This window comes from Chenopodium quinoa, unplaced genomic scaffold, assembly GCF_001683475.1.
Source record: "Chenopodium quinoa cultivar QQ74 unplaced genomic scaffold, ASM168347v1, whole genome shotgun sequence".
Taxonomy (NCBI): Eukaryota; Viridiplantae; Streptophyta; class Magnoliopsida; order Caryophyllales; family Amaranthaceae; genus Chenopodium; species Chenopodium quinoa.
The window spans coordinates 1,125,904-1,146,519 of NW_018743937.1; the positions used below are offsets into that span (position 1 = coordinate 1,125,904).

Sequence of the window (20,616 nt, forward strand, 5' to 3'; positions counted from 1 at the left end):
GGCTGAGGCTCTTTGTAGTGAGATCCGCAGTGAACTCCGGAGTGAAATACAGAGTGAACTTCGGAGTGAAATGGAAGTTGAGATGGAAGCTCGAATTCAAGCTGAAGTGGCCGAAATAGAGAGGAGAGCCGAGGAGAGGTGGAATGACTTCATGAGACGATTCGGCAACAACGACACATGTTCCACCATTCAGCCTCAGCGTCGAGACCCTAGGGATGAACCGGGTAGTGGAGGAGCAAGCCAGGGTACCCCTGTAGTTTTTTAGCCTAGCTTAGGTTTATGTAGTATGGACATGTACTTAATTTGAATTTATATAGCGTTTGATTATGTTCCCGCTTTTGTAGAACTTACTATATATTATGTAGCTTTTGGATATGTTCTACTTAAGCATATATCTTTTGTGAAAATATATTTATTAATATTTCCGTAATTCGATTATGATTTTAATTATCACAGGTATTAGGTGCAGGAACATACGCTATTAATGATATTTTTTATTATTGAAATCTATTGGATTGTGTTAGAAATGAAAAAACAATTTTGCGACGGAAAAATAAGTGATAATGGTTGGAAAAATAGAATTTGCGACGAAGAAAAGGAAAAAATCGGTCGAAATTTTACAATTTGCGACGGAAAAAGGGCAGATAATCCGTCGGAATGTGCTGTACTTCGCGACGAAATATGGATCCGTCGCTAGCTAGCGACCGAATTTTCCGTCGTAAGCTAGCAACGGATTTATTTTCGTCGCAAGTTTCATATTCAGCGACGGATAATTTTCGGTCGTAAAGCTTGATTTGCGACAGAATTTTCCGTCGTTGTGGTCATTCCAACGACGGATTTTTCCGTCGTAAATTTGCGACGAAATATTCACAAAAGTCAAATAATTTCTGACAAATTATTTTCGGTCGGAAAATCCATCGGAATACCCTTTTTCGACGGAATTTTCCTCGAAAAAACATGTTTTTCCTACCAACTGTTTTCCGATGGAACTCAACGACGGAATTCCGTCGCAAACGTGTTTTTCGACGGATTTCCAAACTTCAGCGACAGATATTTTCGGTCGGAAACAGGCCATTTTCTTGTTGTGGATAGGAGCTCACTGGGTTCCCTTGTGCACATGCTTGGGCTGTGATGATAAAGAAAAGATCCAGGCCAGAGGACTTTGTGGATGACTTCTACATCAAGGACAGATACCTGGAGGCATACACTCCAAGTATCAAACCAATGCTTGGTATGAAACAATGGGAAAAGAGGACTAATTTGATGTAACCTACACCACCTGTCATGAGAAAAATGCCTGGGAGACCTTCCCTTAAGAAAAGGAAACAAGAACAAGGTGAAAGGGAAGGAGCTGAGTCATCCCAAAAGCCGAAGAAAGTACCAAAGTGCTCTAACTGTGGAGTCCCCGGCCATTACAGGAACAAGTGCAAGAACACAGCACCACTAAAAGAGGTTGATAAAGGTGGCAGACCTCCATCAATGGAGCTTTGGAATGTACTTCAAAGAAAGAAAAATTGGGACAGATTTGTGAAAAAGGTATGTGAAGATTAAAGTTGGCTTGTACATTGTTTGATTACTTTTTATGAAATGTTCTAATAAGGTTTGTGTTGTGTCTTTCTGTGTCAGGGCAAGAATAGCCCTGAAACTGGGGCATTCACATCCCAAGCTGCTCCTAGTCAGGCAAGCTCACAAGGTGTAGCTCCACCACAACCAAGTCAAGAAACCCAGCCCTCCCAATCTCAACCTCAAAGAAGTGTCACAATGAAGTCCAAGGCAACACCTTCAATAGCCAAGTTACCAATTAAGTCAAAATTGAAGAATCAGCCAGTGTGGAAGCCCTAGATTAGATTTATGTGCTTTGGTTATGTTCTGGATTTTGTGTTAGTTATTTTCTGTTTTTGTGAACAATCTTTCTATATTTAGTAGGGATACATGTACTTCAACCTTGAATTAGATTAATGTAGCCTGTTTTTTATTAAGTGATGATGAACAAATCCACTTAGCCTTTGTAATTATTTTGGAACTTGAAATGCAAGGCTTTTTTTATTATAATTGTGCCCAAATTATGCCAAATTTTGGCATTGCAAAAGGAATTGTTCAAAGCATAATTTCATTTCATGTTAATGGCAATAATACAACCTACATAGATAAAGGTTAGCATTTGCACTTTGCTTACATTCCAAAATCTGTGACATATGCCACTTATACAGTGCAAATGTAATACCAATCATTACTAAATTGCCTACTACATCATTGTCTTCCCTAAATAACCTAACATCATTCCAATTACAACAACTACTACCAGCTGCATTAGTTCTGAAATGCCACCACAGTCACCTGCCTTTGCTTTCTTCATAGCAGCAGAAAGTGTCTTGCATTTCTTGGTCAATCTCTCTTTTTCACTCTCCACCCTTGCCTTTTGATCTTGAAGCATGCAAACTTGTTGTTTCAGTAAACCAATCTCATTTTGCATCAGCTTTTTGTCCAACACTAGTTGATTTGTAGCAACCCTCTGCCACTCAAGTATTTCTTCATCAATCCATTTGAAGATTTTGCATCCTCTTCTACCAGATGCAACATCATAGAATTTACAAGCCAAAAATCTTCTACCAGGCTAGGGTTTTTAGTAGTCCACGATTGTCTCTAATTTTGGTGGAATGCCACAACTACACTTGTTGGGATGATATTGCATACATGAGTGGTATGATGAACTCGACATCCTACCATTAACAATGTCAATTAGTTATAAAAAGTACTAAAAACTGCTTCACAATTCAATCTTTAATCCTAAGTGACCTAAACCATGGACTCAATTGAATCGCAAAACCCTAGAAATCGAAACCCCCAAATTCGATTGAACCCATAAACCCTAATTACAATCAGAAATTGAAACCCTTATTCTTTAAATTGCATTCAAGTAAAACTTGTAGACAAATGCGAAAAACAATAATATAGAAAATAAGTGTGAAAGATTACCTGATTTTTTGTTCAATTGCTTGAATTCTTGAATCTAATATTTCTAATTGAGAAGAGAGGGAAAATTAAGAAGCAAATGAAGAGGAGAGAGAAAAGGTTGTTAGGGGGAACTAGGGAAGTAATTTAGGTGGGAAAAGTGAACTGCTGGGCCCCACTAACGTCTAATATGGACGGAAAACGTTATTGGGTTGTGCTACCCAAACATTTTCCATCTTCCAGGTAGTTGTAAACAAATAAAAAAAAAATGGGTAGTTGTTAACAAAACACCCTATCTTCCGGGTAGTTCTAGACAACATTTCCTATAAATTTTTGTTATTTTGTTTTAAAGGTATGTTATTTCACTTAATAAGGGAGTATCATGAGCATGATACTCCAGTAGTACCTAATACTAATTGAAACCGATAATATCAGTCAAAATTACTAAAGTACCCCTTTTGGACTCCATCCCAAATCAGTACAATTCAATTTGCTCTACTCGTGTTGACTTTTTACAAAAACAAATTGGACTATGTAAAAGATTTGAAAAATTGACATAGACAAAATTTTTTACTACTTTTTTTCCCTCTAAGGGAAGAACATTTCTTCACGCCCTTCCCACAAGGCCACAACTTCACAGTTGTTGTGTACCATGCCAAAAATATTAAATTTTTCTATATTCTACCTTCCCAAAATCTAATTTTAGAAGTTTGAAGAAGCTAAATGGAGAAAGGAGCTTTCGTCATTTTCTTTCTTATTTGTTTTATTTTGGTCTTTAATTATCTTCACAATGTTTCTGCTAATAATGAAGGTAAACATCTCTTGCTCTTAATAATTATGCACGACTGAATTTGACTTTCTTATTGCTATGTTGTTTGATTAAGCAATGACTGCAGTATCATAAGAGGAGTTTAGACTTGTGAGCATTGTAATTGAAGCTGGTATGGGACTATGGCATATGGGTATGACTTTGATGTGTATTGGGTGGGTCGTCACGGGTGTGGTTGTGTAAAGTCATACTCGCTATAGATAATGTATAGGTGGTGAACAAATATCGTCTTTTTCAATGTCAAATTCGAGTGGGCTCAATTGAGCTTCGTAAATGGGTATAGATAGGGTTGAGCAAATAATCAAATTGATAGATAATATACTACGTATATGTTATTCCGAAATCAGAATTGGACCCTTAACAATTGGTTTTGGATAGATTATTGGCCCAATAGTAAAAATTGGATAGAGATCAAGCTACTAAGCTAGCATAGTAGCATAGTTATAAATAATTATGCACAATCAAACATCACAATTTATCAAGGATGAACATTTAACTATCTTGCTCTTAAAGTCTTAATAATTATGCATGACTGCTAACTTCATGTCAATCCTTGTTTCAAACCACTAAAACAAAAGCCTGTGTAAAAATTGAAATGCAAGAACAAAATGAGAAAATTAGCCATTTTATTTTTTATTTTTTTATTTTTTTTTTACATTTTTTAGATTTTCTGATTTTCGAAAGCTTTCACTTCAATGCTCAACTGTTGTAGCCTCTGATGATGCCTTCATGCCTATGGTACAGTTGAAGCTCTAAGCGCATTCAAATCAAATTTGGTTGATCCTGATGGGAAATTAGACAACTGGAATCCTAGCCTTGCCGGTCCTTGTACATGGCACTATGTTCATTGCACAGATGAAAGTGTCACTGAACTGTAAGTTACTCGGACTGAATACACCGGATGAAAATTTTTGCTGTTTATTAGCAGTAACTAGTTATCTTAACCTCTTGGTTCAGTGACCTTGGAAGTTTTAAATTAACTGGTCAACTCGTTCCACAACTTGGCTGGCTCTCAAATCTCAAAGAATTGTAAGTTCAGCTTTTACAGCAATTTTTTACTAGTTGTTTCCTCGGTTACTCTTGTTCTACTCATCGATTTCTAATGGTTTCTTGCTATCTATATGATTTTTAGTCTAAGAGTTGTGCTGAATGCTAATTACATTTTTAGTTTAGCGATGAGGGTGTGAATTGTTTTGAGTCACAAACTCTAGACTGTAGTTATTTTTCGAAACATAGTGTGCTGCACAGTAGTAAGTCTAACAACAATAGCAATGACAAGAACACAGTGTGATCCTTGATATAGCTGCTTCGAGGACTGTATGTTAGCTATTTTTTTCAAGACGGAACAATAATGCATATTGAGAAGCATGTTATCTATTTGTGTTGACTGTTTAGATACAAGGTTGCATAATCTGAACCTTTTAAACCCGCGATATTGTTGTAGCACTGGATTCTATAATTTAAGGCATGCTCAGCACTTCTGCATTTAAGTTATTCAAGTTCATGTATATTGTTGTAGCACTGGAATCATGTAAACAATATACTAAAGTTCTTAGCCACATAGAAGTTAATACTAATACAACAAACCTTCGGAGCAAGGAAACACAGGAAAACTCTGAATTATTTCAAAACTGTGAATTAATATAGTGATGCAAGTTTGGGTTTGGTGATGCAAATTTGCATAAAATCATCAAACTCTGAATAATTTCAAAACTGTGAATTATTAGTTGAACCATGTGTAATTGGTGAGTAATATTCTTACAATATTATGGCTATGCTAGAGGCTGAAGAAAGGTGACATGATATTTCTTATTGCCAAAGTTGGAGTCACATATGGTGGCTTATATTTAATTTCATTCAATTCTTCAGTATCAGCAAATACAGTATATGCCTGAGAACCAATATAATGACTTTATTATGTTCTTTTAAAAATGGAACTTTGCATATAGTTCTGAATGTTTGGGATTAAATTTCACTTCTATTGATAATCATAGTTAAGGCATTTTGATTATCATAAGGCATATTTTACATTTCTAGCTAACTGCTATTTCTACAGTGCTTATTATTTCCTGGTTAATTCATGACTCTTTTTCTTTGTTTGGAAGGGCACTCTACAACAACAATATAACAGGTACAATACCACCTGAATTGGAGAATTTGGTGAACTTGAAGCGTTTAGATCTTAGTTTGAACAATCTTACGGGTCCTATTCCAGATACTCTGGGAAATCTCCTTAATCTTCAAAATTTGTATGTATCCACTATACACCCTCTCAAGCACCCTTTTGTTTTAACATATTAGTTACTTTGTCTTCTCATTTTGGTGACTTTCATTGCACTGAAAACTTCCTCTAAATTATGTTATGATCCATTGCAAGGTATGGGACTTTAGTCCCACATCGGTCTTATGAGGGGGCTGTTGTTGGGTTTTATACAGGATAATGCGCCCTCCTCCCTTTGAGCTAGCTTTTGGGGATGATTATCTTGTAGTCCTGTATCAAATTATGACTAATATCATTGCTAGTTGTGAATAAAACAAGCATTATTTATAAAGTATAAAAATTCATCTCCTTCAAATATAACCTATCAATTTATTAAGATGAGGGCAAAACTTTTAGGAAGGACTATCCTTAAACTCATTAGAGTACAATTAAATTTAGTCACTAGCTATTTAGTATTTACAAACTTACAAAACTTCTTTGCTTTATAACATGTTACACATCTCATTCTTATCCTAACTAAGCAGCTTGAGTTCTCTTCACTTCGGCTTTTATACATGGGACTTTCTGCTTCCATAGTGCTTTGTTTTCTTGCCATCCAGACCTTGTACGCGGTGACTGCTATTCCTGCATTCAGATCACTTCTTGTTTTTCTCCCACTGTAGCTTTTCACCCATCTATTTATAGTTGCTGCAATCTGTAAGTTTTTATTATCTGTGTTAACACCTATCCATATAAGTATCTTGTGCACACGGTCTTGATGCAGTGGCATTCAAAATATATGTGATTGTGAGACTCAGTTTGGTCACCACAGATCAGGCAGTAGTCTTCACTGAAGATGCCAGCTTTAACAAGTCTATCCCTTCCGCCAATTATTAATGACATACTGCATTAATTCGTCCTTAATTGAATCAAGTATCATTGTGATCACAGTAAAGATGTTAATTATATGATTAATTGATACCTTATTTATTTTGATATTGTCATGAAATTCTCTGAAGGGTATTCATTAATAGTTTTATGTATGACTAGGTGGGATTATTGTGATAAATTTTTCAAGGAAAAAGGCCAAAATCTAGGATGAAACATCAAAGAGAGGTGAATGAGATATTTTAAGAGGTTATTCGATGAATGTGAGGTGGTTGTACTGAGGGACGATAGGAGTATATGAGAAGATTTTAGAAGAATTGAAGAATGGAGTAGACAAGGAACCAAAGAAAATGATGAATCTAATATGTTACTTCAGATGGTGTTTTTGTTTAGGATTGGAGGTATGAAATGATTTAATTGCCCGCTTGTGTTGCTTCGTGCTCACATGCCCCTATTCCGCACAAGGCTAGCTTTCTTGCCGCCAAAGGCTAGAGCGTGCCACACGTTCCAATCCCCAAATCCCAAACCGTGACAGTTGGTAACAGAGCTAGGTTCTAAACCTCATCGCAAGGAACCCGTGTAGGCACCGAGGAAGGCCACACATGGATGGAATTCGTATAAGAAAGGCTCGCTTGGCTCAAGGAGAAGGCAGACGAATGGTCCCAACTCCAAGTCATTGTGCACGAGCAAGCCGAGCAAATTGTGAAATTGATGAAGGATAGAGATGCGCTCCACGAGCAATTGAACTTTGCTCAAGAACGAGCCGATGAAGCACTTACAAAGTGTGCTATCCTAATGTGCAATGTGGGCAGAGACGCAAATGGGGTTGGTGGTGAAAATCAAACCTCCCAAACCTTGCGACTACAACGACGCTAGAGATGCCAAAGAAGTTGAGAACTTCCTCTTTGACATGGAGTAGTATTTCCGAATATGTCGACCAAAAGGTGAATGTTGCCATCATGTACTTGTCGGATGATGCCAAATTGTGGTGGCGCACTAATCATGTCAACATTGAAGTAGGGAGAGCAAAGATTGATACATGGGCGGAGTTCAAGGAGGAACTCAAAGAACAATTCTACCCTGACAACACAAACTTTGTTGCTCGGATGAAGTTGCAAGAGTGCCGCCAAAAGGGATCTCTTCGCGACTATGTGAAGAAATACTCTGCGATAATGTTGGACATCACAGACATAAATGAGAAAGATCGTGTGTTAAACTTTTTAATGAGTTAAACGAATGGGCATATCGAGAGATTTTAAGGCAAAAGATTGACACCCTTGCTGCTATGTGTGCTGTTGATATATTGATGGACTACTCAGTCAGGAAATTCTATCAATCCGAGAAACTACGATAGCTCGGCTCCAAGCTCTAAAAGGGGTATAGAGGTCAGCTCTCGAGTATCGTCCAACACTATTGATGGATACCAAAGAAGAACTGGGGGATGTAATGCTCAAAATTCAACATGGACCCCCTCCCACAGCTCCGGAAACTCTAAGGTCGTCACCTCCTCGGCATACACAAAATCGCTAATTTACATACTTTGTCGAGGCTCATATAAATGGTGGGAGTGCAAACACAAAGAAGAGGTTGTCATCAATGTCCATTCAAGGGCCCCAAATGAGAAAGGGAAAATTGATAGACTAGCAGCGATGAGGAGTCCACATATAGGATGGGTTCTATCTACCGAATGAGTGCTAGAGAATGATAGCACCTGAGGAAGAACCAGAAGCTCGATATCTATTAGAATTGCGAGTAATGGAGCTAGAAAAGGAGGCAACATCAAAGAAACAAGCTCGCACTAGAGACCTTGAGAAGCGGGAGACGAAGCCCAATGAGCTGACAACATAAAAAATACACCCTCTCCAAAACAAGAATCAGAAACATTGCTCGAAGCAAGCAACAACGAGCCTAGAGACACTTAGGAGACACAAAAGAGCAACTTCCCAAGAGAAAGGGAGTACAGTTGTCGAGCAAACAATGGAGGTCACGCGTAGGGGATCGCAAAGATAATGGATACCCAAGAGACACCAGCCACAATTGCAAGCTCACCACCATAGTCTTAAGGAAGCATCTCCCCAACAGATGACCGAGGAAGAAACTATCCACCAAAACCCAACAGATGTAGCAACCAAGAGGAAATTCAGAGATGAAGCTCTTAACAAGTTGTTCGAGAATAGCCACCCTAGAGACCAGCTCCTTGACAACAACGAAGATCCAGATATAGAGTCGACGAAGATTCAACAAGCCAGTCGCATTAACGGTGCACCAGAGACTCAAGCTAGATTAGGATTTTCAAATTTTGATTGTAATTTTTGTAAGTCGACGAGGTCATCGACAATTTAAGCGGGAGGGGATGCTAGAATCCCGCTCCTTTTGATGTATTAGATGCCCTTTTAATGCTTTCACAAAGTTTACTTTTTTTTTTTTTTTTTTTTTTTTTTTTTTTTTTTTTTTATAGGCTTGAGATCCCATTATTGTATTGCTGTTAGTGTAGTGTAGTGTTCACCAGGGATTCTCCATGTAAACAAATTAAAGCTCTTTAGAGGGTGAATGATAAATGAAATCTAAAAGCCTTCTATCAAGTGCTGACTTGCTTTTATACTTGTTTGTTGTTAGAAGTTTATAGATACTATGTCTTACTTGCATAATAGATCCCCTCCACACCAACTTGATGCTATAAGAATTCGTAGTTCAGATCCGCTTGTGTCTTCTTTGAAGTTTTGGCTGCCCAAGCCCCGATCACTCGCACTCCTTCGCCAAATAGACGTGAGTGCTCCCAAGATTTAATTTCCCGCTTGTGTTGCTTTGTGCTCACAAGCCCCTCTTCCATACAAGGATAGTGTTCTAACCGCCAAAAGGCTAGAGCGCGCCACACGTTTCGGTGCCCATTGGGTCACCTTGCCTTAGACCCTTCTAAACAGTGAAGGAGGAGCGAGAACTCCATTTATCAAAATAGAAAAGTATGGCACCCAATAATTGTCGATAAAGACTCGAGGAAAACTGAGCTCCGCAACAACATTAAAAAAATCCCTACTCTACAGAATCATAGGCTTTCTGCAAATTATGATTGTAGCCTTTGATGAGCTTTGCGGCAAGAAAAATATTATCTCCAATATGTTTACCGGGTATAAACCCAACTTGAGCAGTATCCACTACTTCATCAATAACAACAATTAACGTAGTAGTGATAATTTTAGAAAAAAGCTTGCAAACAACATTGCAGCAAGAGACTGGTTTAAAATCCTTAACAAAGGAAGGGTTAGGAATTTTAAGGACCAAGGTGATAGTAGTGCAGTCTAGTGAATATCTATATTTCCAGAATTAAAGAAATCAATAACACTGAAATACATACCAGCCTTCGCAAGATGCCAAGCTTTCTTAGAAAACAAAGAGTTAAAACCATCAATGCTAAAGATTTAGAGCTATTGATTCCCTTTAGAGCATTATCAATTTCAAAATGAAAAACAAGCTGAATAAGAAACTGTTGAGCAGACAAACTAAGCAGCTGACCTTTTCTCATAGTAGCCAGGTCAAAAGTAGGAAGCCAAGAAGCCTTGTTCCCAATCAAACCTTTGTAAAAATGAATAATCTCATCTAAAACAACACCCTTGAGTAACACCTGTGTTTAGGCCAAAATCTGATCACTAGATTCGACCAGGTTCAATAGGACAACAACTAGATTAATAAAGATACTAATGATAATGTAGGTTCAATGACTAAGGATTAATAACCCATGAAAGATGAATAAAGGGGGAAGGGAAGAAGAGATGCAAGATGATGACGCAGAAAACCCATAAATAAGGGTAAAAACTGCGGGTGGCAATGAGTCCACCAATATACTAGTTTAAGAATTAAGTACGGGTACAACAGAGGTTGTTTTTTTTTTTTTTTTTTTTTTTTTTTTTTTTTTTTTTTTTTATTTTTTATCAAGAATGAATATGTAATTTAGTGCTAATTGCTAATGGCTATGGAATATAATGCCTAGGGCTCGTATCTTGTGTTTTTATAGTTGTTTTTCATCCTATTTATAATAGGAGAGCCTTTTAAAGTCTTGTAAAAATTTCTTTGATGATTCCTTGAAAGTAGGAGTTAGATTCATGCCACATTTTTCGTGCTCTTATCCATTATCCTTTGACTTGATCTTTGCCAATGGTCAGTTGGAGAGTAGTGGGAGTGTCCTCTGTGAAAATAGGAGAAGTAGTTTGGCTCCTTGATTTGGTCTTTGACGGATGTGGACTGATTTGTGGTGCAGATACAATTAACATTTCCAACTGACTTATTCTTAGTGGGAAATATGCCTTCCTTAATCGTAGGAAAACTTATAACAACTTTGACTATTCAAACTTGGATTCTCTTAATATATTCCTTGGAAATATCTTTGTTTAACTTCATTTAATACCCGGAACCAGGTAGTTGATCACGTAGAAATCTATAACTTGTTATCTAGAAAGCTGTAGACATCTGAACCTGTAGTGAAAATTTAGGCGCAACAACCTAACTATCAATCAGAATACAATCCATCTTGTTCCTAGCCTGTTTGTTCTTCATGACTGAAAAGAAATTATGATTACTTCTATCACCAAATTTGATCCAATCAACTCTAATACTCTTTTAAAATCAATCTAATGTTTCACAGCTTAAGCAACATCAACTTCCTTATTACATAGAATAACCAACATTTTGAGCAATCTAAACTTGAATATCATGTAAAACATCTTTACCTTGATCAATCTTCTCATCTATGTTACCAAAACGCTTAGTGTATTGTGGAGAAGCTTAGTAGCACTCTTGACAGCTTTAAGTTTATTCCAAACACTAAATCCCTAAGCAATCCAAGCTTGACCTGAGAGACAGTCTCAAAGAACTTACAATGATCAGCAATACAATTCAAGAACCTAAAATGCCTACCATTTCCGGCATGAGCAGGGAAAATATCAATAAGCACACAATAGTGATTAGAAACAGAAGGGGGTGGTACACAGCTTGAACATGGCCATATACATCAAGCCAAACTTGATTAACCAAAGCTCTATCTATCCTGGTAAAAGTTCTAAGACCAAATTAAGCTTTATTAGACCAGGAGAATAAAGCACCTTTACTCTTCATTTCAGATAACTCCATATCATCAATAAAACCCTTAAAATCCTTAGTCTCGTAATCAAATACAAGATTTCCATTAAATTTATCCCGAGAACTAAGAATTATATTAAAACTCCCAATACAAAGCCAAGATATATTCTGCAAAGAAAGATTCCTGTCCCCCTCCCATTGAGCCAATGGAGTGAAGCCCATAAGTGACTATCACACTGAATTTGGGAAGAAAGATCCTTATTACTAATAGTATAGTGAATAAAATGCTCATGCACATTAAGAACAACAAGAGTGACTTTATCAGCATTCCACCCAACCCTAATCTTGCCCTTAGGAGAACAATTATAATTGGACACCGAAGACTAAGCAGGGTTAAATTTTCTCTGAAAAATAGCACTCTTATGAGCCTTAACCCTAGTTTTCAAAATATTAAGAACATCAACTAAATGAGATGAGAATGAAGTAGCTTTTTCACATCAGCTACTTTGCCAGGGGCCTAACATTCCAGATTAGGATCATTATAGCACTAGAGGGGAGGTTACCCTCACCCCTAATAGTTTTAATAGTAAAACCACCAGCACCATCATATTAAAAAATTTTAAGACCCGTATACACATTAGAGTGGCCAGCAGCTAGTTGAGTATCTCTATGAGTCTGATTCTTAGTTTTCCTCCCCACTATTCTCCACCCTTCATCGGAGTTATTTTGAGTAGTAGTGGCAGCAGGTGTGACAATAATAGGTCTATGAATAGTTTTGTTGTGAACAACAGCAGTAGTTGGAGCCTGAGTAGGCTTAAGGGCCCAAAGCTGGTGCTGCTTGGTGGAAGCTGCTAGTTGCTTGGCTTGAGCCATCTTAGGGACAGACTTAATAGTAGCACAATCATGACCTACATTACTGCATTTGGAACAAAAAGGCGGAGTCCATTCATATACTACTTGTAGTATTAATAGTTCACCAAAAGGGCTTTCAACATAAAAGGATTTAGGCAGCATTTTAGTAGCATCTATTTTGATAAGAACTCTAGCAAATGAAACTCTAAGTTGCCTAGATGTACACTCATCAACATAAATAAGAACCCCGAGCAAGCTTCTAATTTCTACTTAGAGTCTCAGGACCCCAATAGTTTAAAGGCAAATTAGGAAATTTGACCTAGATTGGAACAGTTCTTAGGATTTCAGCATGAAAATTAAACTTGGCATTCCAAAAATTCAGAATAACAGGTTTTTCAGTAAACATACGAGGGCCAGAGCATATATATAATTGCATATGTATAATCAACGGAGTGCAAACTAACAATGAAATAACTATCATTATGCCATAAAAATATCAAGTTTCTGAATATTACTCAATTGTTAAGATATAATAGATGCACAACATCTATAATGGGGTAATAACCAACAGCATAGAAAACAATAGCATTACTCCATTTTTTATTACTTGTATAACTCAGAAGCTTGCAATTGAGCTATTTGATTCCTATCTTGCATTTTAGGAGGGGAAAACTAATGTGTATTAATAAAATTGATGTGTATAACTAGTTAATAAGATATGAAAAGTTAAATAAAACAAATACTATTAAAAAATTTAAGAAAAATACACTTTAATAATCACTTTAAAAAACCCAACTTTACTCAATTTACTTTAAATAATCCCAAGTTTTGAATATTCTATAATAATCCAAACTTTTACGTGAGTTTTCTTTCTTCAATTCGGATTACCGATTACCCGAAGAAAGGGTTAATTTTTTTTGAAACAAATTATATGACACATGTCACACTTTAATTGCTTCAATAATATAAAAATAAATTAATTTGAATTAAAAAACAGAAAAAAAAAAAAAAAAAAACAAAGACCACCAGCTACCCAACGCTAGTGGTCGCACTTCCTCAACCATCAACACCCACACCCAAACTACCCACTTTCAGACCTACCAAAAATCCTCCTTGCACCGAAAACCCTTCCGTCACTCTTTTTTATTGCGTTTTACGGCAATTAGAGGAGAGAGAAAGAGAGTGGGCAGCATTATTTAGGTGTTTTTGGGGGTGGGGTGATTTCGAGGGTTTACAGGTGGTTTCGGGGGTAAGGGGAGGCGATGGGGACTGCTTTAGGGACGTGGGCGTGGTTTCGAGTTTTATGGGTAACGGTTTCGACACAAGGGTTTGGCTATGGCTGGTTTAGAGGGTGGGGGAGGAGGCAGAGGGAGCTGATTTCGCTGGTTTAGGGCGGTTTCTGGGGAGGTTTTAGGGTTGGGACTATGGAGGCGGTACTTCGGGGTTGGCGGTGGGCTGCTGGTGGCTGGTTTTGATTTTTTTTTTTCTTTTTTTAAAAAAATATTTTTTCTTTATTTTTTTTTTATTTTTTGGACCACTTCGACTTGACACGTGTCAATTGACCTAGAATTTAGGTCATTGACTTTTGTTGATCGGTTTGGAATTAAAGAAAGAAAACGCGAGTGAAAGTTAGGATTAGTACAGAATAATCAAAAATTGGGATTATTTAAAGTAAATTGAGTAAAGTTGGGGATTATTAAAGTGAATTTTTCCAATAATTTATATATAAACAAATTACGTGATTCAGTAAAACTGATGTGTATTGATAAATTAATCAAAATTTGCATATTAAGTAATTCAAATGACATTGGAACAAACAACACAAATCATCTTCCATTACTTTGAATTTAGATTCACCCCCAACGCCGACCCCATTACTGCACTCCAATTTTGTAAAACCAATTTTTTTATTTAAAATTAGACGGGTTGGCCCCATTAAATTTAGATCCTCCCCCGCGACCCATCCTGCACTCCAAGGATTAATTTGGACATTGGAACAAACAACACAAATCATCGTAGAAATCAACAACAATATATTTAGGTACTTTACCGTCCACCCAAAATCTTCCACTATTTAAAACATTAGCATTATAAGAGAGAGTACTATTCATGAAGATGGAACGTTACGTTCATTAATCAAGCATAATTTAATTTTGTCAATGAGTTTTATGAAACATAACTTTGAGACAAGTCTCTCAAAGTGTACCTTCTGAATCTTGACATAGTTATGGACATATCTATTAGACGGACTTTCTTGATAAATTGAATTTTCCTTGTTTCTTACGGGCAAGAGCAAACAATTGTTTTTCTTAAATGTTGAGCCTATAAACAACTCAGATGTGAACGTTTCCCTTGTCTCACACTTAAAGACTAAAGGGAAAGTGTAGTGGTAATGGAATCCCACATTGAAAGAATTCAAGAGTTACCACCACTATATAATACTATAGGGGATTACTCCCCTCATTGCCATATGATTTTGAGTTGGAATCTCCTTGGTCTTGTAAAGTAGTAGACTTGTACTCTCCCGTGACATGTGCGGCCTGGACCCATATTTGACATTACACTTTTCAAGCAAAATACGTAGCCTTTTTTAGAATCTTAGAACGACAAATTTTACTCACACGATCATTAACATTTTTTGTGTTTTTTAGGACGAGCCATGGGTTAGGGTCAGGGTTAAGGTTAAGGAGAGAAAGATATTGTTGGTCGGAAAAAATTGCAAAACTAATTTAAAATGTGAAAATATAATTATAAATTGATAATCGAAACAAACACTAGTAATGAAGTAGAGTTAACAAACCCTAGAAATTGGGGGAAATCGTGAGAAACATAATAGAGCAGGAGAGAGAAAGTAACAAGGATCGAAGGAAAAATAAGTTTGAACATACTACGTTGGTTTGAACATGTAAAACAAAGATCGAAATAAGGGTAAGGAAAGGAAAAGGTGGGATCATAATAGTCTTTGAAGTGGTTGAGGAAACCTAAGATGACTTGGATGGAAGAAATTAATAGTGTTTTTCTAAGCTATGCCCCCCAGTTCTTCGATTTCTAAGTTGTACCCATGCGTTTTCAAAGTTATAAGATGTGCCCTCCACCTAACGATATTTTATCAACAATACCCTTTGACAGCCATATCCGTTAACGAAAATTAAGTTATTTTATCAACAATGGTGTCCTGGCATTATTAATTTGACACGTGTCTTGTTCTAATTGGTTTAACACTTTAAAAAAATTTAAAAAATCAGAAAATAAAATAATAAAAAAAGGTTATTGTTAACGTCAAAGGTTATTTTTAATAAAAATTAGTGAGGTTGAGGGCACAACTTAGACGTTTGAAAAGGTATAGGCACAGCTTAGAAACCGAAAAAGTTTGGGGGCATAACTTAGAAAAACCCAAATAAATAATGGTATGAAGAAATTAGATTAAATACATTGAGAAAGGGAATGGAGGAAATAGATCATGGATGATGATCAGTAGGATGAAAACTCGGCTCATGTAGCTGACTCATTTGTTTAGAAGTAAGTCTTCAAAATTGTCGCGTATTTGGCAACCTACGAAAGTTACATAAAGTTACTTATGCAAATTGTGCAATGTGAACCTATCGTAAATTACCCTATTGTCGTGTATCAGGGATCCTTAGCTACAATTTTTCTTTATTTCACAAAATCATTCGTATGTTTGTTTGTGGTTCTTATGCATATCCTTGTTTAGATATGTGTATGTGCTAACACTTAGGGTGGTTCCTTCTAGTAGTACGAGTATTTTGCTTGAATCAAACTTGTGCTTCTACTTGGCTTTTTTGTTTATATCTTTCTTTAGAAAATGTCTTTAATTGTTGAAATGTTCTTTTCTTGTCTTTATTTTTTGGTAACTTCAAATAACACTCTGTGATATGAATGTTCAACGATGATAGGCATTTAAATAACAACAGTTTGTCAGGCAAAATACCCCGGTCATTGACTACCATTTCAAGCCTAAATACCCTGTGAGTGCTGAATCTCTCTTTCATTACTATAAAACAATACACTAAGTCACAAAATTTTAGTAGGATTATTTATAAGAGGTATATAACTTTCTTATAGTGATTTGTCATTCAACCAGCTAACTGGAGATGTTCCTCTCAATGGTTCTTTCTCGAAGTTCACCAATCCAAGAAGGTCATCAATTTTCTCCATTCTTTCCTGATGATTATAATGTAGTCTTATGAATTTTGACTTAAATTTATCCTTGAATATTAAGGTGATTTAAAATCGTCCTTTTTGGTAAATATATATGCTTCTTATTTTCAGTTTTATTGGCAATCGTAATTTAAGGATGCCTACAATAAGTCCAGATCTACCAGTTCAAACAGGTTCGCTTATAATATATGATAATGGTTGTACATAATATATACTATGTTGTATTGTTTTGTCCACATGTTCCTACAATATTTTCTTATTCTTACCATATTATCAGTTTGTTCAAATATAGAATTATGATTAAATGATTAGCTAGTCAAAAGATAGCATTGTGCTTTGACTACTTATTTCTATCATCCATTTTGTTCTTGTCATGTTAAAAATATTACTGGTGTGGAGGTATTTGTTTCCACGTCATATACATTTTTTGTGATAAAATTTTGTTTATAATATTTATGAAGATTGATTAATAAAGTATTTTTTTCCTTGTGAACTTTAAAGAATATTGGCTCTTCATATGTATGATATGAATAGTTTTTGACTTTTAGTTCATCTTGCATTACATATTGAGACTTTGAGGGAAAAATAAAATGATTATTTGAGTTAAAGTTAACCTTTTTCCCTCCTTGCCGAGAAATTTTGTTGAAACTAATGCTAGATTGCATCATAAGGATTCTTAACAAATATTTTTTTTTCAGGAAGAAATAACTCTATTGGAGCGATTGCTGGAGGAATTGCAGCGGGTGTCACTCTGCTCCTTGCAGCTTCTATAGTCCTTTCTTTGTGGAAACTTAAGAAACACCGAGATCAATTCATTGACGTCCCTGGTTAGTGAAAATATCACTTATAGCTCGTTAAGATCATATTAGTACTCATGTTATTACATTTGATGTAGTTTCATTCATGGTTGTTTTCTTAATCATAGATAATGGATTTCCAGAACTTCACCATGGACAGTTAAAAAGTTTCTCCTTCCAAGAACTAAAAATTGCAGCGGATAATTTTAGTAATAGCAACTTCATTGGTAAAGGTGGATTTGCAAACGTATATAAGGGGCGCTTGTCTAATGGCACTCTTGTGGCAATTAAAAGACTTAAAAAAGAATGTACCCAAGTTGGAGAAATCCAGTTTCAAACTGAGATCGAAATGATTAGCATGGCTATTCATCACAATTTGCTTCGCCTGTATGGTTATTGCACAACCCCCATAGAGAGATTGCTTGTTTATCCTCTAATGACTAATGGAAGCGTAGCATCTTGTTTGAGAGGTAAACACCATCCATCTTTATAATTAATTAATAGTCACATAAATTTAATTTGGGATGTTCAAAAATTATTTATAGACTTGCACTGCGTGAACAATTTTGTAGTTGTTGCATAAGGTTTTCATTTACCCGGTTAAAGTGTCAATTATAATTTAACCAAATTGATTAAATGAAAAAAATAAAATTGTGCCTGAAAAGTGTATGTTCTTTATAAAAGTCAGCTTATACCTTGTAAATATAATTTTATCATATTGATTTGTTTTTTTACAGAACGTCCTGCAACACAACCACCGCTCAGTTGGGAAATTAGAAAGAGAATCGCAATAGGAGTGGCAAGAGGACTTGCATATTTGCACGAGCATTGTGATCCAAAAATCATCCATCGCGATGTAAAGACTGACAATATATTTTTAGATGATGAGTACGAAGCAGTTGTTGGGGACTTTGGGTTGGCGAAGCTTATTGACTACAAACATACTCACGTCATTACAAAAGTATGTGGCACAATTGGGCATATTGCGCCCGAGTATTTTTCCACTGGAAAATCTTCAGAAAAAACTGATGTTTTTGGGTATGGGGCCATGCTTTTGGAGATCATCACTAGACAGAGAGCATCACATCTTATCCCTCTAGTTGATAAACAAGATATTACATGGATAGATTGGGTATGTATACGATTCATCTTAAATAATATTAATGTCATATCCTCCACACTTTACATTCCAGTTGTGGGGGCCATACTACCTGCGTTAATTTTTAGTTGTAGTAAAGGGTATTATTTGTGAGACAGACAAATTTTCTTTGTTGCAACTAAATATTAACGAAGGTATTATCTTATTTTAACACTTGAGTGCATAAAATACTCATGTCTAATATTACTTTAGACATCCTAGTAACTAATATGGGAATGATGTTGCATGTATTTAGGTATACGGAGTATTGCAGGAGAAAAAACTGGAAACATTAGTTGATGGTGAATTGCTGGGCAATTACGTTGAGAATGAAGCCGAGCAGTTGATCAAGATCGCTTTACTTTGTAGGCAAACTTCTCCCACAAGACGGCCAAAGATGTCTGAGGTGGTTAGAATGCTCGAAGATGATGATGGTTTAGCTGAGAGATGGGTGAGATGGGAGGAGGAGGAGTTGTTATGTAAGAAAGTCAAACACATTCACCACTCTAATATTGATTGGGTTCTAGACTCTACTTCCAACCTCTTTGCTGATGAATTGTCCGGTGCTAGATGATATGTTTGGTCGGCTATACACTTACTGTTATGTATTTAAGGCCCTCCAGTAATTATATAGTTTAATCTAGCAATGCGATAACTAATTATTGTTGGAAATTCTTGAGTGAAACACAAAGAAAGGAGAGGGAAAACAAATGTGATAAAGTCTCACATTGATATCTATCTTTCAATTATGTTTTTCTCTTCTTTGGCTTGATCTTGTTTTGGAAAGTTGTGATCAATTACAATAATTATTGACTGTTGGGTTGATTCCCTAATTGTTAGCTGTTTAATGGGGGTTTAATGGCAAAATGTTAATGCCTTTTATGGCTGCCATTTCTCCTTAAATCAAGCTGGTTGTTGCCTTCTTCAATGTTGCACATTACCTTTTTTTGGCCTCTATATATATATGTGCTTTTACAAGCTTAAACATATACTAAAATACAATTACTTCCTCTCTTCTCTTCATAAAATATTCCTTCGGTTTTGGGCAAGTATTCTGAGTTCCAGTCGGGTTTGTGAGTGCACACAAACTCCGGCGCCGTGCTTATCCTGGAGGGCGACCGCTTGATAACTACTGCACCGGGGTAGCGCGGAATCGTCTTTTAGGTCAGTGGTTATCCACGACGCGGCAATTGTCAATTTGGTCTACACAACATTGAGATAAGTATTTTTGTTTAATTTGCTTATATTCTAACAATCTAAAAGTTAAATGTCTATTTATTAACATGTGGAATTTAGAATGTTTTCTTATATTTGGAGCAAATTTTATGTTTTTTATGAATGTGTAACCTTATTGATTTAAGAAACGATTATTTGACCTATAGTTTTTTAATTTTGATATGTCAAAGTTAGATAGTGTTGTGATTCTTTTTAGTCATATCACTTTCTTTTATTATGTATGGAGTATATCATTCTTGTAGTTATCATGATTTACTATGTATTAAGCAATTATGGATTGTAAGCTTGTGATAGTATTGCTTATACTCATTAGTTATTTTCATGCTATATATGATTATTTATAAAAATGCAATTATATATGTTGATTATTATACATGTCTGCATGTAATAACTAATATAGATATATGCTACAAGCCTACTTTACTAAGCTTCTTTGGCTACTTGTGACTTTGTGAGTATATTAAATTACGTTATC

At 36.0% G+C, this 20,616-nt stretch overlaps 1 protein-coding gene across 1 annotated transcript; it reads left to right on the plus strand.

Moving 5' to 3' along the window:
* Positions 1 to 3,532: 3,532 nt before the first annotated feature.
* On the plus strand, positions 3,533 to 19,663 carry LOC110688693 (BRASSINOSTEROID INSENSITIVE 1-associated receptor kinase 1-like). The gene is made up of 11 exons (XM_021865435.1): positions 3,533 to 3,763; positions 4,526 to 4,655; positions 4,739 to 4,810; positions 5,887 to 6,030; positions 16,706 to 16,777; positions 16,875 to 16,949; positions 17,082 to 17,143; positions 17,669 to 17,797; positions 17,896 to 18,237; positions 18,505 to 18,899; positions 19,162 to 19,663. Exons 1-11 carry the CDS (start codon positions 3,676 to 3,678, stop codon positions 19,477 to 19,479), a joined length of 1,827 nt encoding a protein of 608 aa, XP_021721127.1. The 5' UTR covers positions 3,533 to 3,675; the 3' UTR covers positions 19,480 to 19,663.
* Positions 19,664 to 20,616: the final 953 nt, after the last annotated feature.